This window comes from Pan paniscus, chromosome 4, assembly GCF_029289425.2.
Source record: "Pan paniscus chromosome 4, NHGRI_mPanPan1-v2.0_pri, whole genome shotgun sequence".
Classification (NCBI taxonomy): domain Eukaryota; kingdom Metazoa; phylum Chordata; class Mammalia; order Primates; family Hominidae; genus Pan; species Pan paniscus.
In genome coordinates, this window is record NC_073253.2 from 44,063,343 (window position 1) to 44,073,867 (window position 10,525).

Here is a 10,525-nt window from a genome sequence, read left to right on the forward strand (position 1 = left end):
TAAAAATATATATTGAATACATCTATGTAGCAGACACTGTGGTAGGTGTGGAAGATAGTTGAGACAGGTAACAAGCCCAACATTACGGAGCTTAGCATCACCACATAGAAAAGTTTTTAAAAACCATAGATAAGTGAATAATGATTATAAAGACAAAGAGATTCTTGCCATATAATTACATATAAGCAAATTTAGGATGTGATGAAAGATTTTGATATTGGTCTTCTGATTTGGCTGTAGGATGAAGTGTTTATAAGTCATCCCAAGGAAGAAACAATTCAGATGAGAACTATTCAATGGATTTGCAATAACAATCCAAAGATGGAAGAAAACACTTCTAGGTAGACAAAATTGCAAGTATAGAGAATCTAAATTAAGAGAGAGCTTAGCTTTCAGATGAATTAGAAGATTGTGGTGATCAGAATGTAGAGATTGATGAGAGACAAATGAAATAAAACTAGAAGGACAAGTAGAGATTTGTGGGTCAAGTTTTTTAATTTTATTATAAATGCACTGATACTGTTCTGAACATTTTCTTACGCATGGAAATTTAATGATTACGGCTATTGAAAAATGTAACTCTTCATTTATATTTTTCCGAGAATGAAATCGGTGGAATTGCTGGGGGGTGAAAATGTCCAATGCGAAACAGGAGGCTAATTTAAGAAGGGATACTGCAAAATTGGTCATGATGGCTCAAACTGCTGTTCATAATAGAAGAAAATGGATAGAGTTACATATGGATGAGAGTAAATTGACAAGGCTAAATGCTAAAATGTGGGTAGTGACAGAAAGTAGGTGTCAAAATAGACTTCCAGGAAAAGAAAAAATGGGTCTACAAAAGAGCCAAATGCTGATCTGGGTTACATGATCCTGAGCAGATGCAGATGTAATTGGTTAAGTAAAGTAAGTTCTTAAGATAGATTTGGCCTGGCGCTATACATTCTAGAGCCCCTGAATATAAGTGGGATATAAAACCATGGGAATGACTGTATTTGTCTAAGGAGAGAATTTTGCAGAAGAAAAGGAGACATAAGATGAAATGCAGTGGAAATTCAAATTTAATTGGCAGGTGTAGGAAGACAAGGAGATGACAAAAGGAACTGGAAATGAGTAATCAGAGACAGAAAAGTAAAAGTAAGAGTAGAATGTCATGGAAGGCAAATAATTGGAATGTTTCAAGAACAGGGAAATGGGCAATAAAGAGAAGAAAAAAATAGTGACCAGAGGGTATAGTAATGTGTAGAAATTCATCCTGTGTTAGGTTTGATTGCTTTGACGTTTTATATAAAAATCTTTCCCAGAGACTAATAAAACAGAAGTGAGATTAGAGAAAGAACATACGATTTAGCCAAAAGGTGGGAAAAGTTAGGAAATGAAGAATAAATATGTTTAAAGATAATGTTATGGCTACTCAATGTACAACCTCTTTTCTTTCATTATTTTTAATTGTCATATTTAAAAATAGTAATTACCACTTTTAAAAATTGTCTTATTATTTGTTACATAAGAAAATGCATTAATTCAAGCCACATAGTATCATTTATATTATGACTGTCGAAACATTACTAGAATTACTGGAACTATTAACCTAATGGCCTGAAAATTTCAACTCACTTCCCTAGGTGTCCTGATGATCATTAGTGAAAGGAAAGACTCCATTAAATAATGCTTACTTATAGAGAACTGGTTATATCTGTCTCATTTCCATACATATATCTATATAAATTAATTTGATTAATAAAACAAACACAAGGCACAAACAACAAAACACAATTTATAAATGTCATTGAAAAATGCATGCCTGTACAATTTGGGTATTTGTAATTGTAAATTGATATACTTCATTTTTTATCCAGGAGTTACTTAGATTGAAACTTTACCTAATGTATGATAAAATAATATGTGATTAAATTTAAAAACATGATGAGTTTATTTAAAATTGGCTTCAATAATGTCAGAAAGTAATAAAATAAAATGATTCCTTCAAAGACTGCACCTGTTTATTGCCTGAGATTATCTCTATTGGCCACAAATCAATATTACTTTCTTTCATTCATCAGTGATAAAGCTTTTCAATAATTCTAATTTTAAAGGATGATTACAGCAAGTATATAGTCATTGATTGCTTAAATGTTGCAGCTAAAATGAACACAATGGTAATTTTATTTTTAATAAATGAGCCCTTTTGAAAAGTCAAGCATTTTTCCTCTCACAAAACTTTGTGTAATAAGGTTATAGATTTGATCATGTATGAGTTTGCACTGTGTGTGTGTATATATGTGTATGATTTCAGCGATAAAGTTCACTGTTCCACAGCTGGCAATTTCTTCTGCTTAATTGAAAATTCCGTTTTAAAATATTTCTTTAAAGTTCTAAAATGGGTTTAAATGGGTTCATGAGCTGTAATACTATTAAAAATATATATATCTACATATTTGTTGGTTCTTCTCAGTTTAAGAAGTGGAGCTTCATACTCCTCCCCTTGAAGGCAGGCTAAGCTGAGTGACTCCCATCTAAGAAATAAAACACCACAGGGTTGGAATGTTACCTTCTGAGACAAGGTCACAAAGGCTAGGGTTTTAATTTTGAGTGAACTAATTTGCTCCTTACTGGTGTTTCTCTCTCTTTCTCTCCTTCAACTCTTTACGAGCCCAGCCACCATGCAAATAATTCCAAACTATCTTTTCTAGAAAGCTCACATGAAGAACCGAGGCATCCTATCTGATATCCAGCCAAATGATTAAACATTCTAGAAGCAGACTATGATGCACTGAATTTGTGAAATCCTAACCCCCAATGTAATGATAGTAGGAGTGGGAGCTTTTGGTAGATGATAGTCTGTCTTCATGTTGGGGATTAGTGCCTTGATTATTATTTTTTATTTTTAGTTTTAGTTTTATTTATTTATTTATTTTTGAGACAGAGTCTTGCTCTGTTACCCAGGCTGGAGTGCAGTGGCGCCATGTCAGCTCACTGCAACGTCTGCCTCCTGGGTTCAAGGGTTTCTTCTGCCTCAGCCTCCTGAGTAGCTGAGTAGCTGAGACTACAGGTACGCACCACCACACCTGGCTAATTTTTGTATTTTTAGTAGAGACGGGGTTTCACCACACTGGCCAGGCTGGTCTGGAACTCCTGACCTCGTGATCTGCCTGCCTCAGCCTCCCAAAGTACTGGGATTACAGACGTGAGCCACCGTGCCCAGCTGGGGATTAGTGCCCTTATAAAAGAGACCCCAAAAAGCGTCCTTGCCCCTTCTGCCATGTGAGCTAGAGGACAGTAATCTATGAACTAAAAAATGGGCTCTGACCAGACACCAAATCTGTAAGCACCTTGATTTTGCACCATCCAGCCTCCGGTACCATTAGAAACATTTCTGTTGTTTATAAGCTACCCTGTCTATGGTATTCTGTAGCGACAGTGCAAACAAACTAAGACATGGACCTTCCAACACAAGTTAAAGTCTTCAGGGGATGCTGCCTGGGTCAACAACATGACAGCAACCTTTACTCATGAGAGACTTCGAGTCAGAAACCACCTACCCAAATCCATCATTTCCCTGACTTCTATAAATTGTGTCATACATATTTGTTATTTTAAGCCATTCAGTTTTATGGTAATTTTTAAATGGAAAAATACATGATCATAGGTAAAACTATAATTAATAGAAAAATCTAATGCCAATAATATTTACCATTGATTGACCGTAAAAACTCCATTAATTATTTGCTTTCCATTTATATTTATTTTGGGATTTCTTTTTTAAGAGAATGGCAGCTGTGACAGCATACTGTTAATATTACCCTTGTATCGTGCTTTACCATGTCATCTCTGAAGAATATTACAGACCATTTTGGAGCATGGTGAATAAGAAATTTTTACCTTAGGAGTTCACTTGAGTAGTCATTTTTATATTTGTGACTGCAAGTCACTTTTAGGGGCTGTACTTCCTTAGTACTGGTAGCATTATTATCCAATGGACTTTTATAGCTTTCATTAGGTTTTCTTTTGTTTTTGTTCTTTAAAGAACATTTTACTTATCTTAGTATTTGATTTTTCATCTATATTATGAGGCAGTAAGAGTCTTCTGTTTTTACAAAGTTGAGACTGCTTTATATTTATTTCATATTGTCTACAGCTGTAGTGTTCAATACATTAGCCACTAGCCACATGTGGTTATTTAAATACGATGAAATAAAAATTGGCCGGGCGTGGTGGCTCACGCCTGTAATCCCAGCACTTTGGGAGGCCGAGGCGGGCAGATCATGAGGTCAGGAGATCGAGACCATCCTTACTAAGATGGTGAAACCCCATCTCTATTAAAAATACAAAAAATTAGCCGGGCGTGGTGGCGGCGCCTGCAGTCCCAGCTACTCAGGAGGCTGAGGCAGGAGAATGGCTTGAACCTGGGAGGCAGAGTTTGCAGTGAGCTGAGATGGCGCCACTGCACTCCAGCCTGGGGGACAGAGCGAGACTCCATCTCAAAAAAAATTAAAAAAAAAATTAAAAATTAAGTTCTTTAGTTGCACTAGCCATATTTCAAATACTTGATGGATACATGTGGCTAGTGGCTAACATAATGGATAGCACAGATATAAAACATTTCCTCGTCATATAAAGTTCTATTGGATAGTGCTGGTCTGTAGCTTATAGGATGGTATCTTAGTCTGCTTCAGCTGCTAAAACAGAATACCATAAATTAGGTAGCTTAATCAGTAGATATTTTGACCAGGCGTGGTGGCTTATGCCTGTATTCCTAACACTTTGGGAGGCCGAGGCAGGTGGATAACTTGAGCTCAGGAGTTTGAGACTAGCCTGGGCAGCATGGCAAAACCTTGTCTCTACAAAAATTAGCTGGGCATGGTGGTGCACGCCTGTAGTCTCAGGTACTTGGGAGGCTGAGGTGGGAGAATTGCTTGAACCTGGGAGGCGGAGGTTGCAGTGAGCCATGATCGCACCACTGTACTCCAGCCTGGATGACAGAATGAGACTCTGTCTCAAAAAAAAAAAAAAAAGATATTTCCCACAGTTCTGGAGACTGGAAGTGCAAGATCAAAGTGTTGGCAAATTACGTTTCTTAAAGAGGGCCTGCTTCCTAGATTGGAAATGGCCATCTTCTCTCACTATCCTCACATGGTAGGGAGAAAAGCAGCTCTAGTGTCTCTTCTTATACAGGAAGTAATGCCACCATAGGGGCTCTATTCTCATGACCTCTTCTAAACCTAATTCTCTCCTAAAGGCCACGCCTCCCAATATCCTCACCTTGGGGGTTAGGGCTTTATCATATGAATTTTTTTTTTTTTTTTTTTTTGAGACAGAGTCTCGCTCTGTCTGTCACCCGGGCTGGAGTGCAGTGGCACAATCTCGGCTCTCTACAAGCTCCGCCTCCTGGGTTCACGCCATTCTCCTGCGTCAGCCTCCTCAGTAGTTGGGACTAAGGCGCCCGCCGCTGCGCCCGGCTAATTTTTTGTATTTTTAGTAGAGACGGGGTTTTACCATGTTAGCCAGGATGATCTCGATCTCCTGACCTCATGATCCACCCGCCTCGGCCTCCCAAAGTGCTGGGATTGCAGGCATGAGCCACCGCGCCCGGCCTATCATATGAATTTTGAGGGAACACAAACATGCAGTCTGTAGCAGATGGTAATCAGCTGATATATTGCACTTGTTGATGTAAATCTGATAGGTTTCTTTCTCTCCAAGGACAGCTTTTAAAATATTTAACAATACCTATAATTTTTCAGGTTCTGTGAGAATTTTGTAATTTATAAGTTGCAAACTTAAAATAATCTATAATCTATTTTGTCCTAACAATTACAAATATATTTTTTATTTAAGATTATATGTATTCCTACCAGATGGAGATAATTACAGCTTTAAAATTTTTTATTTTTTCATTTTATTTCACATATTGACATTAAATTTTTATTGACACATAATAATTGTACATATATATGGGGTACAATGTGATGTTTTAATACATGTACTCAATGTGTAATGATCAAATCAGGGTAATTTGCATAATGATTTTTCTGTAGGGAGAAAATTCAAAATCTACTCTTCTGGCTATTTTCAAATATATAATATGTTATTGTTAAGTATACTCATCCTACTATGCAATAGGACACCAGAACTTATTCCTGGGTTCTACATCTGTTTATTAAGCCAACCAAGGATTGGAAATATTGGGGAAAAAAATGGCGTCTGTACTGAACATGTACAGACTTTTTTCTTGTCCTTATTCCTTACACAATATAGTACAATAACTATTTGTGTGACATTTACATCGGATATTATGAGTGATCTAGAGTTGATATGAAGTATATGGGAGGATGTGCAAAGGTGATGTGCAAATACTATGTCATTTTATATCAGGGACTTGAGTATCCTTTGTTATCCTCAGGAGATCCTGAAACTAGTCCCCCATGGATACTGAGGGCTGACTGTATAGTCCTGTCCTCACGGAACTTTCATTCTAATGAGGGAAGACTGACTACAAACAAAATATATATAATAGGTGGTGGTAAGTACCGTGGAGAAGTAACAAATGGGGCAAAGTGAGTTATACAGCTCCATTCTTAGAAACCTTGGAGTACTTTTCTTAGTTTATACTCGTGGTGGTTTCCTTTTGTCTCCTTTATTACATGGGACTCTGACATGTGCCCATAGCTAGGGTGGCAGTAGGATCTACCCGATAGTAGGGTGGCAGTAGGATCTACCCGAAAAGCATCCTGCTGATACAGGACCAAAGCATCCTGTTGTTCTCCAGCCTATAAAAAGAGCTAATGGTCTTGCTTCTCTTAACTGTGGCCTCCTACACTGTGTTTTGGATGATTGGTGATGTCTTGGATATTCTGTTTCTTTGGAACTTTGAATATACAACACTTTACTAGGGAATTAGCAATGGAAGCAGAGCAAAGATGTACAGAGGAAACAATGCATAACTCTGATGGAATTGAAGTCATGAGGCAGCAGAGAGCTTAAATAGGCAGAGTGGGAGGGTTAGAGGGAGTTTAATTGGGAGTAACAGAAGTAATAGTTAACAGAGCCAGAATGCTTGAGTCATATAATTGCAAAGCAGAGTTGGGAGCAACAGATGCTAAAGAGTAGTTGCTGTAGTTCCTCTTTGGGTCGTAGGAGCAGTTGTCCTATTACTATATAGCTACTGAATGAAGAAGAGTTCTTAGTGAGGCCTGGGTGAACAGCTCTTCTTAGTATTCTGTGTGACCCCATTTGACCTTTTAACAAATCCCTAAGTAAATAAATAGCCCCCAAGGTAAACTAAGTTTTTCTCTGCTATTTTTTTGCTTGAGAGAGCTATAACTGTAATAGACTTACATTTCTGAACATTTTAGTGCTTGCCAATATTTGGTAATATTTATGTTTCCTATATTTGTAATGAACCTTCTTCTTCCGGTACATTTTTTGTTAAATTATTGTTTCATGCATAAAAGTTCAGCTTTTATTGTATAAAATTGACTCAGATTAATTCATACACATTGACAATGGGTAAATAGAATTTTTCAGATTATTAAAAGCTGAAGGATGCCCATATAAGCAAAAAAAAAAAAAAAAAAGAAATAACCAACAAAAATAAACCCAAACCCCTCAAACAATTTCGAACACAAAACATTCTTCTCATGCCGGCATCCCTGCTTGCAGCTGTGAAGGGGGCAGGAATCAGCGAGGTGACCTGGGCTGAGTCCCCGGAGTGGGAAGAGGTGGCAGGAAGGGGATCTGAGGAGGAGAACAGGGGTCCTGGTGGTCTGTGTTTCTTCCCAGACACGGGAGCTGTAGAGGAGACCTCTGCAGCAGATGCTAGGGGGGCCACTAGGCCCAGGCAGTCTTGGGACTTGGGTCTGTCCTGCTGTGCATCCATAGTGGGTGCTTTAGAAACGGGAGGCCCACCCGAAGCCCCTGTTGCAAGTGAGGACAAAGTGTGGGAAGGCCGTGAGGGTCTGCAGTCCGAGATGGCCTTGTCCTCAACATGCAGTGCACTGTTGATGCAGGGCCTAGAGGCCTGGGATCTGGGGGAGCCACCCCTGGGGGCGAGTGTCTGCCCTGGTGCTGTATCTGCCTTTTCACAGCGGGTGTGACCCGAAGAGACAGCCTGAGGTCCGTCCTCACTCACTGTGTTTGAGGAACTGAGGGCCAGCTGGCAGTGGGATGAGGCTGGCCCCCTCCTCCACTTTAGTTCCGGGAGGCCTTCCGTAGAGCTGTGGGAGCTGGAGCTGGCATTTCGTTTGAGGCAGGATCTGGTCCGGGAGGTCTGGGATCTCTGGTTATATGTCACTTCTGACCTCTGGGCACGTGCTGCAGCTGTGGCTGAGGCCAAGAAATGTGAGGGGCCTCCATCCACTGCATTGAGTAGTGACCCCGACGTGGGGTTCAATGTGGAGGGGGGAGGGGCTGCTGCTGCAGCTGCAGGAGCCGAGGTGCCAGGCCTTGTTCTTCTCATGCCGGCATCCCGGCTTGCAGCTGTGAAGGGGGCAGGAATCAGCGAGGTGACCTGGGCTGAGTCCCGGGAGTGGGAAGAGGTGGCAAGAAGGGGATCTGAGGAGGAGAACAGGGGTCCTGGTGGTCTGTGCTTCTTCGCAGACACGGGAGCTGTAGAGGAGACCTCTGCAGCAGATGCTAGGGGGGCCACTAGGCCCAGGCAGTCTTGGGACTTGGGTCTGTCCTGCTGTGCATCCATAGTGGGTGCTTTAGAAACGGGAGGCCCACCCGAAGCCCCTGTTGCAAGTGAGGACAAAGTGTGGGAAGGCCGTGAGGGTCTGCAGTCCGAGGTGGCCTTGTCCTCAACGTGCAGTGCACTGTTGATGCGCTGGAATGCCGCCTCTTTTTCCAGGTGCAGGTCTTCAGCCGTGACCTGGTACCCCAGCTCTAAGGGAGGTGGCAGCATCAAAGGCTCCCCTCGCCTGCGTGGCAGCAGGGGAATCTTGCGTCTACGGGGCCTAGAGGCCTGGGATCTGGGGGAGCCACCCCTTGGGGCGAGTGTCTGCCCTGGTGCTGTATCTGCCGCCTTTTCACACCGTGTGTGACCCGAAGAGACAGCCTGAGGCCTGTCCTCCCTCACTGTCTTTGAGTAACTGAGGGTCAGCTGGCAGCGGGATGAGGCTGGCCGCCTCCTCTGCTTTAGCCCCGGCAAGCCTCCCATGGAGCTGTAGGAGCTGGAGATGGCATTTCGTTTGGTGTTTGAGCTCCTCCAGGGGGTCTGGGATGTCTGGTTATATCTGATTTGTGAGCTCTGGGCATGGAGGTCTGTCTGCTGAGGCCCGGGCCTGGGCACAAAGGGAGAGAGGCCTCCATTGTCCCGCAGGGGCCGAAATGCAGACCGTGCATCCCCGGTGACCTCGGGGACCGTTCTCTGATCATCAGGATTTTCTTGGACTCTGGGGTCCTTGTCCTGCTCAGGCATCCCTGCCCCGCTCTCCTTGAGGGCCCTCAACACTATCTTCCCTGGACACAAGTCTGGGGACAGCTGGGTGTTGTGGACCCCAAAGGGGTGACTACCTGCTCCTGGGCCCCACAGAGTGCTTGTGCTCAGTGTAGTGGCTGAGCTGGGGGATGCCCTGGAACTCGGAGCACACAGCACTGGCTTACTGTGGTACCTGTGCAGTGAAATTGAAGGCAGAATCACGGGGATGGAACACAGGTCTTGCAGGATGACGGAAAACCTTCTTAGAGTTGTCTTGATGCCACTGATGTCGAGTGTCCGGGTGCTTGTAGGATGGCCTGCCACTCAGTCCAGGGGCAGGAGCAACAGGGAGATCCCACAAGCAAAGTGAACTGGGGGGTGGGCTGAAGGGGCTCCAGGCAACCGAGCCCTGCTCGCAGGTCCTCGGCCTTGGCCCAAACAGGAATGAGGGGCACAGAGTGCCCGGGTAACCGCTCCTGGGAGCAGTGGGGAACCGTCGGATGCTTGAACTCTCGAGAGCTGGGCTCTGAGCGTCCTCATCCAGCTGCCAACTCGGCCAAAGGCTAAGCCAGCAGACTCTTCTGTTGCCGGGCAACGCACCTCCTAAACCTGAGGGAGTGGGCATGTGAGCACATAATGGCACCAGTGACAGAGCGACCATAATGTATTAATAAGCACAGCCAGGTACCCGCACAAGGCACTTGCTGGCAATGGCAGGAGGCGGACGTGGGGGGTCGTGCAATAGGTACTGGAGGGAGAGACGCGGGCACAAAGGTCGCGGGAGGAGCAGGTGCCCACAATGGCTGCAGATCTGCCCGTGGATCACTGAAGATTCCTGCTCTCCTGCTGAGGTGGAGACTGCAGTGAGCTGAGATCGCACCATTGCACTCCAGCCTGGGCAACAAGTGCAAAACTCAGTCTCCAGATAAAAAAAAAGAAAAAGAAAAAGAAAAAAAAGAGGCTGGGTGTGGTGGCTTATGCCTATAATCCTAGCACTTTGGGAGGTCAGGGTGGACGGATCACGAGATCAGGAGTTGGAGACCAGCCTGGCCAACATAGTGAAACCCCGTCTCTAGTAAAAATACAAAATTTAGTCAGACATGGTGG

At 43.1% G+C, this 10,525-nt stretch overlaps 1 protein-coding gene across 1 annotated transcript; it reads right to left on the reverse strand.

Moving 5' to 3' along the window:
- Window positions 1–3,781: 3,781 nt before the first annotated feature.
- LOC129397764 (putative POM121-like protein 1-like) lies at window positions 3,782–9,432 on the reverse strand. Its single transcript, XM_055112322.2, is given in 2 exon segments — window positions 3,782–7,574; window positions 7,577–9,432. Coding segments are annotated over 2 exon segments (1,893 nt in total). The 5' UTR covers window positions 9,419–9,432; the 3' UTR covers window positions 3,782–7,523.
- Window positions 9,433–10,525: the final 1,093 nt, after the last annotated feature.